The sequence below is a fragment of the Gobio gobio genome (assembly GCF_949357685.1).
Source record: "Gobio gobio genome assembly, chromosome: 20".
Taxonomy (NCBI): domain Eukaryota; kingdom Metazoa; phylum Chordata; class Actinopteri; order Cypriniformes; family Gobionidae; genus Gobio; species Gobio gobio.
Genome location: NC_137113.1, coordinates 36,831,971 through 36,855,559, shown reverse-complemented (window position 1 = coordinate 36,855,559; position 23,589 = coordinate 36,831,971). Strand labels below are relative to the sequence as shown.

Genomic DNA, 23,589 nt, shown 5'->3' with positions numbered 1-23,589 from the left:
CTTATGGACTGTGCCGAAGGCTCCAGAGCCCAGCACTCTGAGTTTCTTCAGCTCTGTCTCCTTGAGAATACGCATCTGAGCCTGGTTCGGCATCGCTCCGCTCGGGGTCAGTGGCTCCACCAGCTTCAGGGAAAATAGAGATGCCATAAGACTACAGAACTAAACGTGAACTAGTCAAATCAAACAGACTGCATAAACAGAAGAAATGCATAAGCATGACCAACTGATATTCGTTACAAATAAAAGAGCCAAGAACAGCACAAAATTGTTATTCTTATAATTAGTTCTTGTTTATTTTATATTTAGGAACGACAGACTCTGTTCCATAACCTAATTTGCTGCCTACAGAGGCTTTTTTGGAATCATAGGCACTCTGCAGAGTGCAGACGCAACCTCTGTTCCAAAAAGTGTGAAAGTGATGTAGAATGAGACACTATCCCAACAAAAAAAAGGGTTAAGTTCACTTTAAAGTCCAGCTACAAAGTAAAAAATAAAACACTTAAAAAATATTAAATATTTGATCATGTGACCACTGACCAACATCAGAGAACCGTGACCATGATTATGTTAAATTATTGAAATATTAACTTAAAATCTTTTATTTTAACTTAAAATTATTACTGATTCAGTACCAAAAAAAATAAATAAATAAAATAAAAAATATATATATATATATATATATATATATATATATATATATATATATATATATATATATATATATATAACGATTTAAAATGCACTATCCAACGCAGTATGCATGTGCTATGTTTTTTTATACTCATTAGAAGACTGAGTTGATAGCTTGCAACATGTTAACGTCAATTTCAAAATCAGCTGATTTTAAATCAAATAATAGGTCTTTTTGATGTGTAAATGTTGGCATGCATTCATCTAGCCGACATAAGAAAAAAAAAGAGATTAATAAATGCTCTTTTTGGACTGAGTTTGAGTTATGAAAGATTCAGTATGTTTTCTTAGTTTTAAAAGAAAGATCGAAAATCAAATTCTACATGCAAATGAAACACTCATTCAGAGATCTGACCTCATGCTCCTGTAGAATTCTCCTCATGGTTTCTTTCTTTTTCTGGTGTTTCTGTCGTCGCAGGTAAAACACCAGCAGTGCCAGTAAAATGAGAAAGAGAAACACTCCACCAATTGTGATTGCGACTGTTGTCCCGGGCCTGCAGGAATTTCGTCAAAAAACAATTCGATTTATTGCAGTCTATAGTTAAAGCTGTACTGATTAGCTAATGTTAATAACTAGACTTTTACGTTTTCTTCATTTGTGTGGTGTTTCCCAAGACTAAAGAGCCCACTCCATGTTTCATGAGCCCGTATAACATGTGTAAACAGGACCTATGAAATTCAGATCACTAGATATTTCTCAGGTCCCTCTTTTCAAGTAAATCATTTTTTTCTGCCTTAAAGGAATAGTTCACCAAAAAATGAAAATTACCCCATTAACTCACCCTCAAGCCATCCTAGGTGTATATGACATTCTTCTTTCAGGCGAATACAATCTGAGTTATATTAAAATATGTCATGGCTAATCCAAGCATTATAAGGGTAGTGAATGGCAGCACAAAATTTCCAAAAAAAAGCCCAAAAAAGTCCATCCATCCATTATAAAAGTAATCCACGTGGCTCCAGGGGGTTAATAAAGGCCTTCTGAAGCGAATCGATGGATTTTTGTAAGAAAAATATCCATATTTAACACGGTATAAAGTAAACCGCCTTCCATTTTCAACTTATGGAAAAAGTGTAACTGGCGAGACAAAAACATCAGACGTAGCATAAAAAGCATAATTGGCACGTTGATGACGTCGGATGTAGCGTAAATGTTTTGAACTGCAAGAGATGCTACACTTTCTTTATAAGTTGAATAAAGAAGGTCCGCCAAAAGGTTCGCCGAAAGATAGATATTTTACTTTATAATATTTAAATATGGATATTTTTCTTACACAAACACATCGTTTCGCTTCAGAAGGCCTTTATTAACCCCCCAAAGCCATGTGGATTATTTTTATAATGGATGGATACACTTTTTTGGTCTTAAAATTTTAGGCTGCCATTCACTGCCATTATTCACTGCCATCATAATTTAAATCACTTAGAAAAGTCCACCTCTCCTTAAAAATTCACGTAATTTGAGGTATCACAACAAGTTATCGCAGTTTAAAAATTGAGATTAGAAGTTTGTTCAAACCCATAACCCGAGTATGAGCAGTATACGTGATGCTTGCTTTGGGAACCACTACTAAATAATATTAGTATTCTGCATATATAAACATTTGATAATGTCTTACCCAGTTTTCTGTTGGATGGGGCACCCCCTATCATCCAATGGACACCTGACAATAAATACAAAACAAAAAATGTATACCAAATCCTAAATTTTTGCTCATGGCCTAATCTAAAAAGTGGGATAACAATCTATGAATTCAGTGAAGGACTTACGAGACGGTGCAATTGGTCTCGCAGGGCAGACAGTGTCCCGTAGCATTAAAGTACTTCCACACTGTGTGCTGGTCCTCTTTCACCCCACTGGGACAGCGCTCAACACACGCGTCTCCATCTTGAAAGTGCATACACTCCTTACACTGATCTGGACCCTGCACAAGAAACACAGTAAAAACCTTAAGGTGGACCTAATAATGCTTTTTTACATGTTCAACTTTCTTTAATGTTTATGTTGCCGTTTGAGCATGAAAAATGTCTGCAAAGTTACAAAGCCACTCCAAAAGGAAATACTCTTTTTTGTTAATTCAATGATGTGGGCGCAGTAACTTGGTTCCCTAAGGATTCAACCCCAATCCCAATGAAGACGAAAACATACATTTTCCAGTTGTCATACTCTCATTAAGTTACATTTAAAGTTATTGAGACCATGTTAGCGTACAAACCTAAATAACCTAACGTTAACTGTTCTCACGTCATGTAACAGTGTAGGTCAAAAACACATAAACAAAGGTCTATTTTTCAGTGCCTCTCCATATTAAACTGGTTAAATGTAAATTAATTTAATCTAACCCTGGGTTCCTGGATGTTGTCATATGCGATCCTGACGACCGTAACATGAGGCTTCTCCCATGTACATTGTGATCTGTAAACCCTCACTTCCAAATTAATGTCGTTACCCACCATATTTATTTTAAAATCTTTTATATATCCCACTTGAATGCTCCTCAACGAGAAGTGGTCCTTGTGTGTCCAAAAGTTATCAAAAACATCTTGGGATAAGGTTTTCACACTGACAGCTGTCATTGTAAGACATTAAGCAACTCCGTTTTGTTTGTCCGAGTTTGCAAAAGTAACTAAGGGGGGCGGGGCCTACAGTGTGTTTTTGAACATTAAAGTATGAAACCTATTCTAGTAGACCCCAAAAACAAAATCACTGGCATAATATGGCTTCTTTAATGTAATGTAATGTTAAAAACGTGAAAAATTTTAAATGTAAAAAAGAAATGAAAATCCAGACATCATTACTCACCCACGTCGTTCTGAACCTGTATTACTTGCTTTCTTCCATGGAACACAAAAGGAAAAGTTTTTTTGTTTTTGTTTTTTTGTATCACTTCTTGGAACTGAGGAACTGTGTTCATCTTTTATCAAGTAACATGTGATGTACAAAAAGTATTTTTAAATTCTACTCAAGTACATATTTCAAGTATATGTACTTTATCACAGTTTTTCTTTGGAAAACTGTTACTTCACCTCATTCCAAAGCATAATGGCGTATTTTTTTTTACTACACTACGTTTCATAAATAAAAGTTTTTTTTTTACTTGAATACTTAATTACATTACACATTTTGTACTTTCTTACTTTTACTCAAGTAAAACTTTGAATTACTTTTTACTTTTACTAAAAGTATACAGTACTACATATTTTATGTATAAGTATTAAAATAAGTATTAAATGATATTCAACATGAAATGTAGTGCAGTAAAAATGACAATATTATGTTTAGGAATGTTGTGAAGTAAAACTTTTCCAAAGAAGAACACAGATAAAGTACATATACTTGAAAAATAAAACTACTTGGAAATTAAAAATACTTCACTACTGTCCGCCTCTGCAAAAAAATTACAATAAAGTTGTCTTACTTCTGGTGCTTTTATGGTACGTTTTTGTTATTTTTACTTTGACTGTGTCGAAAAGAGCAGCGTGAACAACATTCTGCTACACTTCTCCTTTTGTGTTCAACAGAAAGAAAGTCGTACAGGTTTGACGACATTAAGGTGAGTAAATGATGAATTAATTTTTATTTTTAGGGACAATATAATTTTTTTATATATATTATGATATATAATGATATAATTATATATATTATTTTTTGAATTTTGCATTTGCATCTTACTGGGCCTGTACAGGAGGCAGAGCCGTTGACTGGTCGACACTCTGTGTGGCAAGGGACACAGTTAAATCCATTCACAAACTCCCGGAAAGACCTGTGGAAAATGCATTTGATGTAGAGATAAACAACTTCTATAACAACAGGATATAAATATGCATTCTTTATTGTAGTACATTAAAGGTAGGGTAGGCTATTTTTTTATAAACACTTTTTTTTGTTATACTAGTTCAAAAACTCTCTTCACATCCTGATAGCAATCAAAAATAGAAGTGGTCTATCTAAAAAACAATCTTCTGTGGAAGTCTCGGAACCAAAAAATGTTTGTCGAATCATTGCGCAACGATATGGCATCCTACCTACCTGTCAACATATGTATTTCCATACCTCCACGCACCATGCTCGTGTAGACATCGCAGGTCATCAGCACGTTCCGTAATGTTATGTGGTTTGAGACATAAGATAATTTATAATTTAGTCTCTCTCGTGATGCTTTGCAGACTATGCTCTGCTCTGCACGTCATGTGTTTTGGAGGAGGCGTGGCTTTGGAGACGCTCTGAAGGGAGGGTGGGGTCTTATGCTTTCAAAGCTTGCTATTGCTAGCCTCTCCAAAACTGCCTACCCTACCTTTAACAGTCATTGACATATACAAAGTATATGAAACAATGGAAAAGTCTTGTGCACAAAATTCTAAAATCTATAAGAACTCTACTTGTATTTATGCAAGTAAACACAACAAACTAGCACAACAACAACTGAAAAATCTGCTTATTTATACTGTACTCACCCCTGTAGGACATTACACTGCTCCACACACTCCGTCCCACGTTTGTAATTCACACACGACACACACTGACTGGGTCCTGGCCCCCAGCAGCCTGCATCCGCACACAGGGGGTCACAGATTCTTCCCTCTGAAACTATACAAGAGACAGAAGAATGTCCTGTTTGATTCCATAATAATGAAATATTATCCATTATGGGAAACTAAAAAGTGTGAACAAACACATTTTTGAACAAAAGAAAATAAATCCCAATTTAGATTCTAGTTTAACAGATTTTTCCACTAGGGTTACACTTTAATCGATGCTCCACTTTAGAAATTCTACTAACTATAAGTAACTTTGCAACTACATTAGTGTATTATTAAACTGTTAAATTAGATTTAAGTGTTAGGGTTCGGGTTAGTAGAATAAGTTGACGTAGTTACAAAGTTACTCAGTAGAATGTCTAAAGTGGGTCATCAAATTAAAGTGTTTCCTAAACCTATACCAAATAAGGTTTGAAATAAAGTTTCAGACCATGATTACTGCAAGGATGCCATTTAAAATGCTAGTCTTTAATGAGAATGTGTCCACATAATATTTTAATTATGTTGTGACTGTTTAAAACAACAACAAGGCACTCAAGGCCATGCTGTGCATATAGTCACTCTACTGCATTCCATGCTTAGCGACACACAGTATTCAGGTTTTAAAATACAGTATGATTTCTTGTATGGTATACATTGCTTCGATCAACCCTATTTGGACGGTAATTGTTTCTCATGGGGACGTCTGTCAAAACAAAGCTGTATGACACTTCAGTGATAAAACTCATGCATTCAGATGGTGAATATTTCACAGTGGAGGAGCAAGTTCTGCAAATCCAACATCCAACATCCGTGCTGCTCACATGGTCAGTCACATGATTGTTATTGCTTGGACAAATAATAAATTCATATTTAATTTAATAATATTAATTTAAATAATTTGCTTATGGATATAATTTTACGAATGTGGGAATTAGCAGAAAGAGGTTAACGAAACACTTATTTGACCCGGCTACTTGTTTGACTAAAATGATCATTTATGCAAGTCTTAATTTATATAAATGTGTTTTTTTTTTTTACTGCACACTATAATAGTAGAAGTGGAGTACTGTAGTAGAACTGTAGTAGAGTGGTGATGTAATATAATTCTTGTAAACAATTTCCAGTATTTCACAAATAAAAGTGTCCCTATTTTTACCGCAAAGCGCAACAGCTACCGTACAATGATTGGCAGTGGTCAAAAAAGATTTACAGTCTTTAAAGTCCCTGTAAAGGCAATTCTGAGATTTGTTACTAAACACATTATGAATGTTAGAAATGTATTGCTGAAACATGTTACAAAGACTGTGAACTGTGTAGTACTGAATTGTGGAGTTAGACCGTTAAAAATGTATTTTGGGCCGGGCTAAAACGGTGGCTCGATGATGCACTGGAGCCACTGAGCCTGGCCCCTCCCCTAACACTATAAAAACTAGAGCACATTCGCATCAGTTCGCCCGCTCAATCGCGAGTTACTGTCAGTAACCACCAACACCTGCCTCTGCAGTGATCATTTTACACCGGATAGTTTTATAAACTTTCATCGGAGACGATTGGATTCACTGATAATCCACAGCAGAATGGGGCAGAATCAACTATCTTTCGCCCCGGCATTCATCCTCCCGTCCCACGAAAACCTGGTGCCATCGTCGGCAGTACGTGCCCACCAATGAGCGTTGTCTGCTTACGGTAGCCCCGCGAGTGGGCGTGGTTTCAGCGACGACAGCGGACATGCCCCCAGTGTTTGAGAGTAGAGAACACTAATTATTTTTTCAAGAAAAAAAGTTATTTTATTTACTTGCCGTTTTTTTTTATCATTCAAATTTGGCTGGGTGGTTAATAACACATTTTTCTGTAGTGTGACAAACTCAGAACACATTTAATTTTGACCTTACAGGGACTTATGCCGCGTTCCAGACAACCTGTAACCAGTGTTTTTCCTACCTTCTACCAGTGAAAGTGCACTGGAACGGCAGTCAAACCCGTGACTTCCCACCCGTGAACTTGTACTAGATCGTTGTACTCCCAGTTAAGCTCTCTGACGTAACATAGCCCGTGAAACAACATGGGCAGCCCCTACGGATGCGGTGTTTATGAAAGTCGTACATGGTTATTTATCTAACCTTATTTATCCGCAAATGTTATGCATTATCAGCAGCTTTTCTAGCGTTAGCTAGTTTTCAGTCCATTGAGTACCAAATACATTTCCAAACATAGAAATAACGTAAAATAAAAGGTATAACAGCTTCTCTTGTCTCCTGCGCCATTTTTTCTCCTCCGTTTCCCTCAAATAAGCATGGAGTAAGCACCTTTGGCGATAGAAATTATTGTAAATGAGCATAAGCCCCGTACGGTCCGCCATGCTTTGATTACATCTAGATCTAGCTACTGCTCAGGCAATTTGGCGTGACTTTGCCTGGAACGCTACAAAGTCGTGAGTCGTGGTTTGAAGACGTAACTTGCGAGCTCAAAAACTTGCCTGGAACGCAGCATTAACTTTTGGATTGATCCTTTCTTGTAAACACAGAGATGTGGATTTGGACAGCAATTTAACTACCACACAAAAAACTCAGCCGCACATTTTTTATGCAGGTGGTGGGAGAAAAACACTGACATTCTAGATTCGGACAGCAATCAAAAAATGACCTTACATCCCCATGAAAAAACAATTACCATCCCAACAAGGCTAAACATAATGGTCTTTTACCACATGTTTTCTGGTCTTGGTTGTCGCTGCTGATGAGGTTGGGTCCCTGTGTGGGGTGGAGCAGAGAGGACCAGGGCAAAGAGGAGGTGTAGCACAGTCTGGAGTTATTATGAATCAGTACTAAACCTCCAGTGACACTGCGCAAGGAACGCAACCCGAGAGACTCGATCGGCAAAGACTGAACTCCCAAAGACAAAACACCCCTGCAGAGAGATAAACCGAGAGAGATGATTCAAATACATAATAAGGCAATAGGAGTTATACATTTATGCAGAAAACTAGACTAGTTGACTAGTTTGCATGTGCAAATGTCCTTGCTATGATGCTGAATTGTTCTTGGTGGGTTTCAGATGTTAAAGCTACAAGTCTATCATAGCCACATTTGTGTGTGTCAATCTTTATTTTGACTAAAGTGTGAAACATTACCAACAATTTCATAGATTAACTAGGTGCATTCCTTTCTCACAGTCTGTCTGTCTAGTTAGAACTGGCTTGAGGGGTTGAAAGGAAAGAAAAAGGATACATCATGCAGCAGGAGTAGAGGATAATCATTAACCTTTATAACTAATAACAAACTGCAGGTTTGATAAGTCTAACTAGACACCAGGCAAACAAGAAAGAGGGTAAACAGTCCAGCAAATTATCCGCCAGTTTCACAGACAAGGCCTTTTAACTGAAAGCCATTTGCACTGACATATTTGTCTCAAGACGCACACCAATAATGTTTTTTTCTAAGGCACGTTTATAAAAGCTACTTAAATGTCCTAATTAAACTAATGCCTAAACCTGGCTTAATCTAAGCCATGTCTGTGAAACCAGGATAATGGGTTTAAAGACTGAATTAGGAAACAGGAAAATGATGAAAAAAAGCTGTTTCAATTAAGACGCCAAGACAGATATACTTACTTGTAAAGCATTCTTCCTCTGATCACCTTCAAGTTTTCAAAAACGCTCAGATCAAGCAAATAATCTGGCCATGAATCTATGTACAGGTATCCTAAAATACAAATATAATGTTATTAAAAATACAAATTTCATTTAATGATACACTGGTACAGCTAGTATCATTGCTATGTAGATTTTACTTCTCAAAGTACAGATCTTGGATCTATAGACTTATATTGTCTTTATAATATTTGTGATGACGAGTCTATTTGAACTGAGATCTTCACCTGTGATTTCCTCTATCGACTTCAACTTCTCCAGGTCACTCCACTGCAGTCCAGATGAATTGGTAGCTGCATTCCTGTATTGACAACACAATATATTTTAACATTATACGTGTAACAATAGGTATAACAATACCAGTCATGTATGGAAAAAAGAAAAGTTTTAAGGTCAGTTCATAATTTACCCTCAGGTCATTCTAAACCCATATGACTCTATTTCTTCAGTGAAACACAAAAGGTGAACTTCAGAAGAATGTTCACACAGCTCTTTTCCAAACAATGAAAGCTTACAGTCACTAGGGGCTGTCAAGTTCAAAAAAGGGCCAAAATTACCTTAAAGTATCCTAAAATCATATACAAATTTAAACCTGGCATGTCAAGATTTACTAAACAAGGCAAATTTGCGTGAGAGCTCAATTCCGACGACGCACATAATAAAGAACACAGACGCTGCCAGATCATTTCCATAATGACCAACACAATCTAACAAGAGCAGCGCAAATTAGCTTCTGGTTTAAGACGTGCTTATCTGGGGCTGTAAATAATGGCACAAATACCAGTAAACCGACGAGCACAAACCTTAGTAAATCACCTTGTGTGATTTATTTAAATACTCTCCTCCCATAAATTTTGCGTCTGAAACTCCTACAAATGCATATACAATAAGGTCAGACGCAAAAATTACCTTGCCCACGCCTTTTCATCGCAAAATTTTCACTGCATGTCTTAAGTAAAGTCTGAGAGTAGTTTTTTAACGCCAAATGAGGGTTTGCGCTGGTGCAAGCTGTCAGTAAATCAGGCCCTTTATGTTAAGTTTGAAGTCAATAACTATATGTTTCCATCCAAAGTTGCGAATTAAACGTACGAAAAATTGGAATATTGCATAAAACTCGTGTTCATTTCGTTGACGAATAACTTTCGTCAACAACCTTTTTTCACTGACGGAAACGAGACGATAACTAAATAAAAACCAGTTTTGGATGACAAAAACTATTACGAAAATCTACTGTCATGGTTACACAATAAACTGTATTTAATTTCATTCCCATTTAATTCATAGTCAGGAGGACACATATTATTCAATAAAGTATCAGGGTTATAATAGTTAATAGTTAACTAAAACCATAAAAAAATATTAATTACTTGAAATTAAATAAATGAAATAAAAAATTAAAAAAAAATAAACAAACTTATTTGAAGCTTTAGGTTAACCTGATATACTAACTAAAACAGAAATACAACATTATAAAAACGATATAGATGTTTTTAAAAAGGAAAAGAACAAGGGAATTGAGCTCTTTTGAACACAATTGAACACAATTGTCAAAATGTCAGTATTCAAGTAACCGTCAGTTATGTAATGCTTAAATGCTCAATTAATGCATTACAATTGAACTAAACTCATTAAATTTTAGTACTACTGTAGATTTAACTAGACTAAAACTAAAAACAATTCAGTTGACTATAATATGACTAGAACTAAATCAAAATTTGTGTCAAACTTAACACTGCATAAAACATATGCAAATAAAGCACCGTTTCCATCCCATGTCCATAAGAACAAAATCTTTACTTCCTGTGAAAATTGGCTCAAAGTATCAGTAATAAAATAATAAATAGTTGCTGCAACCAGGGATGCCTATGAGCCTTTTTTCCTCTATATAATAAATGACTTGCGCCTCAGGGCATGCAGATGAAATGCAATAACAAACCCTGTCATGTGATCTTGTATTCAGAAGTGAACATTTAGTTGGGAACACATAGTTCTGGGAGGTAATTAAACCAAATTATACTGATGACAGACTTTGGCTGAGGCATCTCAGAATGACTAAAACAATATTATTTTAGATTGGTCCACTCATTTGTTGCACATCCAGGAATTGATTCGGTAAATGTGTTTCCATCGTAGTTTATGTAAATTATTCTTATTGAATAAAAAATGAATCGCCTCAATTTTTTTGCACATTTTAAGATTTTCCATACATCGTTGTTTATACGATATCCCATAATTTGCAAACATAGCTAATGACATCAAATGGAATTGCTCCCAAGTGTCTCATGACACGTTCATTGAAACATGCCAAGTTTGAGAGCTGCAGCAGAGTCGAAAATGATCAATGAATAATAACTTACATTTCAAAATGGACCACTTTTATGATCCTTCTGCTCTTTTTTGTAACAAAATCTTTGTAATATATTCCTTTTGTGCTTCACAGAAGCACAAGGATGAGTAGATGATGATGGCATTGTAATTTGTAGGTGAAAAACTGTTCTTGCTTACACTTTAAAGGAGTCTGAAAGAAAAGCCAAACTTCCGTAGATCTTCTCACAGCCAATGAACATGCCAATGTTGGTGGTATCCACCACTGTCACCCCCTGAAGGTTTCCCATTCCTAGCCCATAACACACTAACAGACAGAACATACATAAATTAATACTACTGTAAAAAAAATAGGAGAAATGGTACACATCACATGTTATTTTTACACTACCGGTCAAAAGTTTGGAATAATTATGATTTTTTACATTTTTTTGAAAGAAGTTTCTTCTCTGCAGCTCACCAAGGTTGCATTTATTTGATTAAAAATATAGTAAAAACAATTATGTTGTTAAATATATAAAAAAAACTATTTTCTGTTTGAATATATTTTAAAATACAATTTATTACTATGATTGAAAAGCTGAATTTTCAGCAGCCATTATTGCAGTCTTGAGAGTCACATGATACTACAGAAATCGTTCTAATATGCTGATTCGATGCTTAATTATTATTGGTGCTCAATTATTAATAATGGTTCTTGTTATTATCAATGAAATTGAAAAAGCTTAATATTTTTTGTTTTTCAGGATTCTTTGATGAATAGAAAAGTACAAAAAAAATGTTTTAATTGGAAATGGAAATATTTTGTCTTCAGGGTTTCCACACCTTGGTTAACTTCAAATTCAAGGACTTTCCAGGTCCAATACCCTCAAATTCAAGGACTTAATGTGGGGACACATTCAGATATCTTGAAACTTGCATTTTCCAGGCATCATGTTTCAGCAGTTTCAGCATATTTTTGAAATGTTTCACCGTGTGTCTGTGAAATGTTGAGGTACCACTGTAGTAGTTTTGTGTGTGCGTGAACGTCATGGCATTGTACAACATAAAGTACCTTACGCGGGAAACACTTAACGTAATGTGTAAATGCGTGTAAATCAAGCAAGCTAGTATGCATAGGCCACAGAGAGTTGGCGAAATAACACATTAGCAGATTTTTTCCAGAAAACTTCTTGCACAAAATAAATTCAAGCACTTTCAAGGGCCTGTATTTATGTATGTTTATTTTCAAAAACGTTCCAGGGCCTTGAAAAAAAATGTTCAGATACACAAACTTTCAAGGATTTCAAGGACCCGTGGGAACCCTGTGTCTTTATCAACACTTTTGATCAATATATAATGCATCCTTACTGAATAAAAGGTTTTTTTTTTTTTTTGATTAAACCTTACTTACCCCAAATCACGGTTTCCACAAAAATATTAAACAGCAAATATGTCATGTGACACGATCACATGGAGTACTGGAGTAATGACTGCTGAAAATTCAGCTTTGCCAGCATAAATTATTACATTTAAAAATATAATCAAACAGAAAAGGGTTATTTTCTATATTATTGTTTTTACTATATTTTTGTTCAAATAAATGCAGCCTTGGTGATGTTAATTATTTAACACTTTTGACCGATAGTGGAACAACTCTAAGGATACAATATGTTATGAATTGCTTTCTAACACATTTTGGAACTTAAAATCGAGTTGTGTAGTTAGCAAGAATCATTAGCGGCCATGTACTAGCGTATGTATGTTTTAGACAAACACATATGCAAATACACGTACAGACCTTTTGGACACTCTCCTTCACACTTTTCACATTTCTGTGTTTCTTGTCCATCTGGTTCGACAGTGATGGCTTCCTTGTTAGATCTAGGACAGACCATTGTACATGCCACTTCCATGGCCAAATAGTTATCTAAAGAAGTAGAAAGTACAGCATATATAATAAATATAGAGAAATAAAAAGCAAGACCTGTGGACAAACAGCAAGATATCGTATTGTTAGCTAACTAAAAGTCTGACATACGGGGACACTGTTTAACACATGTGGCTCCAAAGCTGAACTTTTTGTCCTTGTTGGGTTTGGACTGGAAGGTGATTGGATCGTAGATGGTGGGCGGGGGGCAGTTGTCTTTACACGTCCCACTGTCATTAAAGTGACGACAGGCCTAAAAATGCAAAAATGGGGTGAAACAGATATTATTATATGTCAGTTAGATATGAATAATACAAATGCAATATTTATGATCTTTTTACCAGACAGTCAGAGTCTTTCGGCCCTGTGCACCCAGCAGCACACTGCAAATGACAGCAATCACTGGGGTTCTGACCCTTACAGCGCAAACAGCCAGCTGTGCAATGCGTAGCGGTCACTGCAGAGAAAGAGGAACATGTAATGGTGTATCATACTGGGTAGGGCCGCAGGATTATGACAAAAAACATAATTGTCGGTTATTCCATTAAATTGTAATTGCGGTTATTAATTACGATTAATCACAATTTACATTGAATGATGTTTTGCCACAATCCCATTTCTACCCCTTAGCCCTTTGCTTTCCCCTACCCCTTCGTTTTGCGTTTTCACGTGAAGGGGTAGGGGTGTCTCGATTCTCTTTTGGCTGGAGTGGTAGGGGTAAGGGGAAGGGCCAGATAGCCCTTAAAACAAAGATTTTTCAGGACCACACTTCGAACGAAGGGGTATGAGGAATTTCACTGTATACACAGACTAACATGCTGCTAGAATGCATGTAGTGATGTTGCCACTTAGGATCGATCACTTATGTGTTGCCTGGCTGCCAGTTTCTCCGTAGCTTGCTAAACGCTCTATTTGAGTGATGTGAACAAATTAATAATACAGTTCAAAGAAATATCTGGTCATCCTTCATAACACAGTCGATATTTACATCACGTAATGTCTGTAAACGTAAACTCTTGCGTTACCAAGGCAACAACTGACTTGTTTGTATTACATTGCTTTCATTCCATTATCACAGCACCACGGTAGAAAACGAAACCATATCCGTACCGGCCGGCTCAGATCGGCACGGAATGGAACAGTTAACAGACAAAGAGAACAGTTTGGCCCGATGGAAAACGGCTTCATCAGTCTTGTATGTTCAGTATCAGTCTGTATTGTCTTAGGAAACTCGAAGGCTCACACGTTTTTGAACTGAGCGCCGTTTTATTAAGTCCAAATACAGCACAAAACAACGTTGGGAGTGAGTAATTTGTTAAACGTGCTCCCGCCTGATTTCTGTTAGATATAGCCTACGCACTTCACTGCTGTTGAAATGGGGTATGATGACGTGTAGTGGTGTCCCATTTCTTAGGAGAATATTTTCACTCCTACGCCTTGCCAATCTGTTTCAAGGGGAAGTGGTAGGCATAGGCATAGGGATAGGCAAAGGGGTATACAATAGAATTGGGCCTAAGCCTCAAATGTCAAATATACATTGGTTTGGTTTCTTTAAACAAAAAAAAGATAAAATATGCATGGTATGATATGCATGGTACATGTTATACTAAAACTAAAATAAAAAAAAATGGAAAGAAAACTCTTAAGATAACCTGTAGAAAAAAAACTCATCTTAGGCACACAGAATAATGTAAGTTGTAAGACTAATGTAAGAATTTTTTGTACTTGCGCCTTTGAAAGATTATATAATTGTGGCATCCGTAATTGTAATCACGATTACAAATTCGATCAAATGTGCAGCCCTAATACCGGGTCAGACAAGATTCAGAATGGTCTCAAAGGAATAATTCCATTACGTTTTACAACAAAACACAAATAATTAGATACTTAATTTGGTCGAATTGTGTCTATTTATTCTCTGATAGGCAATGTAGAGTTGAACTGATCAGAATTTGTCTCTAATATAAACTAGGTTAAATACTGTCAAAACGAGTGCCAAACCAGATGTTCAATATAATAATAATAATAATAATAATTTGTTACATTTATATAGCGCTTTTCTGGGTACTCAAAGCGCTTTACAAGGAAGGGGGGGTCTCCTCAACCACCACCAATGTGCAGCTTCCACCTGGATGATGCGACATCAGCCATATTGCACCAGAACGCTCACCACACACCAGCTTATTGGTGGAGAGGAAACAGAGTGATGAAGCCAATCGGTATGTACGGATTATTAGGAGGCCCTGATGGACTGAGGCCAATGGGCAAATTTGGCCAGGATGCCGGGGTTACACCCCTACTCTTTTTCCAAAGGACATCTAGGGATTTTTAATGACCACAGAGAGTCAGGAGTCAGGACCTCGGTTTAACATCTCATCCGAAGGACGAGCACCAAACAAATGTCCACCACATTAACTCAAACCAACAAAAGATATGATTATATAATATATTGTATAAATTAGATAATTTAAGGACATGAAAAATTATTTATAAAACATAATGAGATGGACTGGTAATCTTGATTCAATTACACAGAATTCATGGCAAAAAAAAACATTGATCAAACTCGAAAAATACCAATAAGACAATGACTTACATATTTGGCAGTCTTGATTTGTTTCTCCCCAACATCCACCAGACCCACAAGCAGAAGAACAAAGAGGACCTAAAAAAAGATCATTGTTATTGAGCATATGATGCAGTGAATAATGTGACGTGTGATGGGATAGTTCACTCACAGTTCTTTGGAATGTCTTGCAGATGTAGCGGTTTGTTTTGGTCTTCAGTAACAGTGTCTTTCCAAAGAATATTCTGAGGAAAGCAAAGTTGAGGATTTCCCCAAATATAAACCCCGCCAAGCAGGATTTCTGTGAAAGAGTCAGTCATTTTACTCACAGGGTTCCATTTTCATGACTGTACAACAATTTTTACAATCATTTCACAGAGAATGCAAATACAAAGATTAATTTCTAGTCAATTAAATGTTTTGGACTTGAGGATAAAGACCTTAGGAGTTTCAAGTGAGGGCGAAAAATTTCACATCGGGTTCAAATTGGTCACACTAATTCACTGTGTGGACCAGCAGAAAGCTGCTTGGTTTGAAAGCGACCTCAGTTCTTCATGCATCACTACACTTTCAACAATGGACCTTTTTGCCTGCGAAATTTTGCCTAAAATTCTCTAATGTGACCGCAAGAAGGAAATTCATTTTTGCTATACAAATTCCATGACATGAGTTCTTAAAATTAAATTAATTTCTATGACCATCAAAATTGTAATCACAATTTTTAAATTCTCTGCTATTCACAGATTTTCCATGACTCTGGGAACCTTGAACAAAAAATTAAATCAGGGTGATCAAACCAGTGAATTTCAATGACTTATCCATGAGCTTTCCAGTCATTTGTGATAAAGCATTTTAATCAATGCAATTCATTTATTTCAATGATAATACTTATTAGTATCTATGAAAATAATAAAAAAAACATCCAGTAAACGTCCTAAGACCCGTGGATAAAGACCACGTTTTGTTCTATAGGAAATAGTTATTGGCTGGTAACATTTGCTACCCAATGAATCACACAGGCAGTTACTCTCAACAGACTGATGTTATCATGCGAGTAGGATTTACTCAACACACAAGTTTTCACAAAGATAATTATCTAGTGAAATATTTGAGAACTGAGCATAACTACAAAAATGTATATTCACAATAGAAATGTCTATGACTAATTGAACTGTATTAATTTACAGAGAGAACATAAACTTGGGAATCTAAACTGTCGCATCCCCTAACTAGACTGGTCACCATCCATTTAAAGCTAGGGTAGGCAATTTCAGAGAGGCTAGCAATAGCAACCCTTACGAAAAAGAAGTAAACTTCAAGTTCATTTTATTGAGTATACTTAAAGGGGTGGTTGCACACGATTTCACTTTTTTAACTTTAGTTAGTGTGTAATGTTGCTGCTTGAGCATAAACAGTATCGGCAAAGTTACAGCGCTGAAAGTTCAATGCAAACGGAGATATTGTCTTTTAAAGTTATGGCAGTTTATTGCCTACAAAAACGGCCGGTTTGGACTACAACAAGCTTCTTCCCGGGTTGGTGACATCATAAACCCTTGCTATTAACATAAACACTGCCCCCGCGAACACGCAACAAAGTGGGCGAGGCCACGTCGCAGTCATTACGAAAGAAAGAGAGCTGTTGCAGAACTACAAACTACATTTGGCCATCTAACCAATCTAAGACCATTGCGTTTTTCGGAGGGATGGGCTTCACAAAAGCAGGAAGCAAACGAGCCGTTCAAAGGACAGTGGAGACAGTGGTGTGGAATAAAGGTAAAATATAAGAAAAATATGGCGTTTTTAAAAAAAAAGAAGTATTAAGACATGTTATACTGCGCCCCATAAACACAACCAAGCCTAGAAAAAAAACACGGAACCACCCCTTTAAGTAATGTTCAAGTATATTTTTAAGTATACTTTATGTAGAAAGTATGAAGGTCCAAATCAATGCAATTTCAAAGGGCTTCAAAGGCTCTGCGCAATCCGAGCGAAATCCTTATCTAGCGAAACCATTGCAAAACCTTACCTTGCTCATCTTGCGCTGCTCTGCTACACGCCACGGATAGCGTAATCACGTCGAAATGGTCAAGCTAGACGTACGTAGGCGGAAGTACTGCCCCAAGTGAACGTGCTAAGACTAATAAAAAACGCCCTTTACCAAAAAGATCTCCATCTCCTACTTCAAAATCGTCCGACATCATTGTTTTACCTTTTTTTGCTAAAGGGCGTTTGTATTAGTCTTAGCACGTGCGCTTTTTAAACACGGGGGCGGTACTTCTGCATATGTCTAGCGTGACCTTTTCGACGTGATTACCGCAGAGCAGTGCAAGATGAGCAATTTTGGTTAAAAAGGATATATATATTTTTTTCTCTAGATAAGACCCTTGTACAGAGCCCTTTAAATAGCATTGATTTGGACCTTCAATCTGCTGAAGTCCATTATGTGGAGGAAAATCCTCAAAAAACGTAATTTCTTTTCGACTGAAGAAAGAAAGACATGAACATCTGACATGATATGGGGGTGAGTAAATTAGCAGGAAATTTTCATTTTGAAGTGAACTAATCCTTTAAGTGTACTATAAGTGTAACAGTAGTAAACTTTAAATGCACAACTACTTTTCTCATACTGCATCTGTACTACAAGTGAATTTATAAGTATACTCGTAGTTTACTTTTAATACTTGTAGCACATTTTTTAGTTTATGAAAGTACACTTTGAAGGGTATTCAGTAAACTACTAGTTTAGTAGTTTTACACTGCAAGTATACTTGTAAGTTTTCTTTAAGTTAACAAAACATACTTACAGTTTACTATTTATATATTATTTTTGCATTTTATGTATACTTCTATGTTCCTATTTAGGTATTAACTGTACTTTACCTCTTTCGATTTTAAAAACATGTTATTGTAGCTTCGTGCATCCTTTTTATCAACACTTGAATGTTGGTAAGTTTCATTAAGAAAAAAATTTACATTTTTAACAAAAAGCTGAGAAAATCGCATTCCGAACGATGATCAAAACATCCAACGCTTTGCATTGCACTTTGTGATGATGCAGCTGCTCACCCATGGAAACCCATTCCATGAAGCTCTCAACACACTGTTCTTGAGCTAATCTGAAGGCCACATGAAGTCTGGAGGTCTGTAGCCATTGACTCTGCAGAAAGTTTACGACTTCTGCGCACTGTGCGCTTTGTGATTTTTTACGTGGCCTACCACTTCGTGGCTGAGTTGCTGTAGTTCCCAATTGTTTCCACTTTGTTATAATACCATTAACAGTTGACTGTGGAATATTTAGTAGAGAGAAAATTTCAGGAATGGACTTATTGCACAGGTGGCAACCTATCACGGTACCACGCTTGAATTCACTGAGCTCCTGAGAGCGACCCATTATTTCTGAAATGTTTGTAGAAGAAGTCTGCATGCCTGGGTGCTTGACTTTATATACCTGTAGCCATGGAAGTGACTAGAACACCTGGATTCAATGATTTGGAGGAGTGTCCCAATACTTTTGTCAATATAGTGTACTTTTCTGTCAGGTATAGTTAAGTGCCATTTTAAGTATATTTCTGACAAGTACATAAAAAGTAGACAAAGTATACTTTCTTATGTCTGAAGACATGCTAGTGATGTCTGCGCGAGCAGGGTGCGCTAAGGTATGTAAATATATATGTTGACAGGCAAGAGACATCCTAACATTTTTTGATCCTGAGACTTCCAGAGAAGGTATATATATCATTTTTTTAAATAACTATACCACTACCACTAATATAATTAATTGCTATCAGGTGTCATCAAACAGTGTAAACCGAAGCTTTAACTTAACCTAATTTTAACTGAAGTTGACTGAAAAAATTAGAGTAGTCAGTAATAGACTTTCACTCTTAAATCTAAAATAACCCAATATAAATTTGACTATTTTAAAATGCTTTCACAATGTCCCACACTCCTTACCTGTAAGACTCCTGAGGCGTAGTTCTCTCAGGCCGACTCCCACCTGACTGTGGTGGGTGTTGTTATGTACTGCGAGAGCATAGCTGGAGTTATAGAGCTGACTGCCTCGTATGATCCGTAGACTGTCCAGAGGAACTGAACGCACTGAAACGTGAGCTATCAGCACATACCCCTGAACCTCCACAATCCCCTACAGACAAACATGAGCATCTTTTCATTTTCATCATTTTATTGACATTTGAGACTCATTATTAGTGAGTGGCTTAAATTAATAGCATTTCTATTGTCCTTATCAGTTGTGTAAGAACTTTAAAAGTTTTTGTAAGGAACATTTTTACCTGAAATAGGATGTTGAAGGGATAATTCACCAAAAAATGTTAATTACCCCATGATTTACTCACCCTCAAGCCATCCTAGATGTATATAACTTTCTTTTTTCGGACGAATACAATCAGAGTTAAATAAAAAAAATATCCTGGCTCTTCCCAGCTTTATAATGGCAGTGATTTATAATCATTGTATTCAACTGGTGTAACTATGACGTCGGATGTAGCGTAAGCATTTTGAACTGCGAGGGGTGCTACACTTACTTCGTCAGTTGAATATGGAAGACGGTCCTCCGGAAGCTAGATATTTTACTTTATAAAGTTTTAAATATGGATATTTTTCTTACACAAACCCATGAATTCGCTTCAGAATGCCTTTATCAACACCCTGGAGCTGTGTGGATTACTTTTATAATGGATGGATGCACTTTTTTGAGCTTTAATTTTTGTGCTGCCATTCACTGCCATTATAAAGCTTGAAAGAGCCAGGATATTTTTTAATATAACTTCGATTGTATTCGTCTAAAAGAAGAATGTCAAATAGACCTAGGATAGCTTGAGGGTGAGTAAATCATGGGCTTATTTTCATTTTTGGGTAAACTATCCCTTAAGATGGGCCATTCCTGGGTAACACTTAATTTTACATTGTCCTTGTTACACGTTACATGTAGTTTCTATAGTAATTACTATAAATTATGCATAATTACATGCAACTAACCCTAAACCAAACCTAATCTTAAGCCTAACCCTATATAAAGTACATGTAGTTAATTTATATTACTCAGTACTTAAATTTACTGTATATTTACACTGTAACAAGGAGGACACCTTAAAATAAAGGTGACCCATTCCTGTTATTCAGTACCCTTTGAGCTTTTTAAAAATGATTATGCCTGTGTAACATACAATAAAAGGGCATTGCAGACTTTTAGAAATATGCTGTGGTCAAACTCAGGCACACACACATTATTCATTATAATGTGATTATTTAACACAATGGCAAGAAAATGAACAGGAAGAAATCTAGCCGCTGTATAATAAAGAGCACTACCCTAACACACACAAACACATGACAGTCCCGTACCTGCAAAAAGGAGAGGTCTGGAGTGCCCTGCAGATGCGTGATCTCCAGGTTACCATGAACCACTTGACAGCCCGTGTACAGCAGCTTGAGCATCTTATAATGATTCTGAAGACTGGAGGGTAAAGCCAGCTTCATATCTGTCCCGAGACATACTGAAAAGTAAAACACAGACACACATATCAGCATGGCTGTATACAATTATCTGGAATACTTTTTTCACAGATTAGGCCTATTAAGGTTTCACTAAGTCATTTTTGTTTGCGTCTCAATAGCCAATATGGCAGTCTTCTTGGACATACTGACACCAAGCAGTGTGGATGCAGCCGTACACAAAAGATTTCACTTATTTGAATCCATGAATCACCCAAATAGTTGATTAACTAATCATTCTAATAAAATAATTGTTGGTTTCAGCCCTATTTCAGGTCAGGTCATGTGAGATCAACATATCAGCCCTCATGAGACAACCTGCTCCATGTAAAATAAATCTTTTAATGATAGAGTTGTAGCAAATTAGCTCTATATGAAATATTAATAATCAATAATAACTGGTTATAATTGATTATGAATATTTTGATTAGTTAATATAATAACTGTCGTAAATTAATATTACAATCAATTAACCTATTTGTCCCATGAACACTCAGGATCAATTGTTTATTAACTCTAAGAAATGTACATTTCCGGGGCATGGGAAATGTCTTTCTTAATTTCCAATACTACTAAGAGCAGTAACCAAGATCTAAATGATTAGTGACTCCAGTTATGAGCTTGAGACACGGACAACTTTATGTGTAACATGAAAAAGATTTTATTAACTAGTCTAAACACTTAAACTACTCTAACATACACACACATACATGCATACAGTTTACCAAGGGAAAAAGAGCTGAAGCAGAATACAGGGAAGCAAGAAGTTACAGCATTGTCTGAAATTCAGCAGATCAACAGCCTTGAGCAAACCATCAGTTTAGTTCTAAAATGCCCTTCTTTAAAAGGGGTAAGGATACTTAATGTATCAAATAATGAGACTAAGTTTGATACTTGCATGTCTCGCCCATTTGAATTAAACTGTCCTGATGCAATTTGTTGAGGCTCCAGTTGATCCTTGCTGATGTGGTCTTGATGAGAGAGAACCAGTGGTAGTCAGTGTATCTTTGGTGAATGGAAAGACAAGGCCGCAGCCTGGCACAAGCTTTGGTGGGTCCTTAGAGGCTTCTAGTTTAGCATCATCTTCACGTCAGCATTTCAGAAAAAGAAAAAGCCCCAGCTAAAAGCTGATCAGTTACTTTAAAGCGTGAAGATGGCACACCCCCTGGAGGTGCGAGATCCAATGAGAAGATTTCCCTTTGGAGGGAAATTTTACGACCCTTTGTGTTCTAGCAAGGCATTTGAATATGTACTTTCATTGGGTGTTTAAGAAAAGAATCTTTAAGATTTTTATAATACTAATGCATCACAACGTTAGCAACATGTAATGTAAATTAACAAATCGGTGACGAAGATTGGCTTTTTTAGAGACCAAACATGCCGCACATATAATGTTGGTTACCCATATATGCAAAGTCTGAAACATCACCCCAATTGAGTTTACAAGAATACAAACGCCACATAAAAGGGAAAATCATGAGATGGGAAAATTAGATACATGTTTACACATTTATCAAGTGGTTGTATATAGACTATATATAAGATTAACAGGGTTTTTATTCCTGTTCCTCTGCAAGAATTTAAATGAGGGTCACACCTCTCAGGACATTCTTTTCCGTCGTAAAACCCAGTCTCAGTGTGTGTCCTGTAACAAGACACTGCGTCCTGCCGTTGTGTTAGCTTCATTTGGGGACGTTTCACAGGCCTTATTTGGGAGAGTGAGTTTACTGGATTATTCATTAAATAAATGAATAATATGTGTGTGTGCCTGATTGGTCCAGACGCTACATATTCCCCCCTTTCGATCGTTGTTGTCCCTCTCAAGGACAACCACGAACGACATTGGAAGTGCAGAAAGATCAGACACACCTCTGTCATACAAGGCTGGAAGGCCATGGTGGCCTCTGGTTGTTTTTGTTTCCTGGAGTGGTGGTCGTTCCATCGGGTGATGTAGACAGTAGCCACGTCCAGGTCTCTGCAGCAGGTGCCGAGGCAGCAGGTGCCTTGAAAGTGTGTCACCTGTCCTTTGAGGCAGGTGGTTGTTTGTGACTGCAGGGAGTGGTTATGGGTATTGTGTAGTGTGAAGAGAGTTTCAGACTGACCTAGTGTTGGTAGCACAAGGGCAGCAGGTGGTCATTAGCCCTTTGTTCTGCACCAAGGGACCAGGAGTCTGAAGCCTGCAGTGTTACTCTGCTCTGGCTGCAGTGCTGACTTAAGCTTGCCCAAGCTGTGTTGGGCAAGAGTAAGAGGTTCGTTCTTCCCAGTACTCCTCAGGGGAGTTCTGATCACGGAGCTCTTTTACTAGTGCTAGTATCTCTTGTAACTCAGAAGCAGGCGTGTCCAGCTGTCTTTGTGCAGCCTCTGTTTGGCACCTGTGTGAAAGGTGTGGAGGAGGATGTTGTTGTTGAAGACTGC

The 23,589-nt window shown here is 36.8% G+C and overlaps 1 protein-coding gene across 1 annotated transcript in view; it reads right to left on the bottom strand.

Moving 5' to 3' along the window:
• erbb2 (erb-b2 receptor tyrosine kinase 2) overlaps positions 1 to 23,589 on the bottom strand; it is a 63,771-nt gene that overhangs the window by 10,374 nt on the left and 29,808 nt on the right. The window contains exons 2-18 of the mRNA XM_079801286.1: positions 21,025 to 21,176; positions 19,615 to 19,804; positions 15,833 to 15,961; positions 15,691 to 15,759; positions 13,436 to 13,551; positions 13,206 to 13,347; positions 12,966 to 13,094; positions 11,366 to 11,492; positions 9,088 to 9,161; positions 8,822 to 8,912; positions 7,916 to 8,118; positions 5,146 to 5,278; positions 4,364 to 4,454; positions 2,461 to 2,615; positions 2,310 to 2,354; positions 1,046 to 1,184; positions 1 to 123 (exon numbers count right to left, since the gene is read on the bottom strand). Coding sequence (XP_079657412.1) covers positions 1 to 123; positions 1,046 to 1,184; positions 2,310 to 2,354; positions 2,461 to 2,615; positions 4,364 to 4,454; positions 5,146 to 5,278; positions 7,916 to 8,118; positions 8,822 to 8,912; positions 9,088 to 9,161; positions 11,366 to 11,492; positions 12,966 to 13,094; positions 13,206 to 13,347; positions 13,436 to 13,551; positions 15,691 to 15,759; positions 15,833 to 15,961; positions 19,615 to 19,804; positions 21,025 to 21,176 — 2,108 coding nt within the window. The remainder of the gene's footprint in view (positions 124 to 1,045; positions 1,185 to 2,309; positions 2,355 to 2,460; positions 2,616 to 4,363; positions 4,455 to 5,145; positions 5,279 to 7,915; positions 8,119 to 8,821; positions 8,913 to 9,087; positions 9,162 to 11,365; positions 11,493 to 12,965; positions 13,095 to 13,205; positions 13,348 to 13,435; positions 13,552 to 15,690; positions 15,760 to 15,832; positions 15,962 to 19,614; positions 19,805 to 21,024; positions 21,177 to 23,589) is intronic.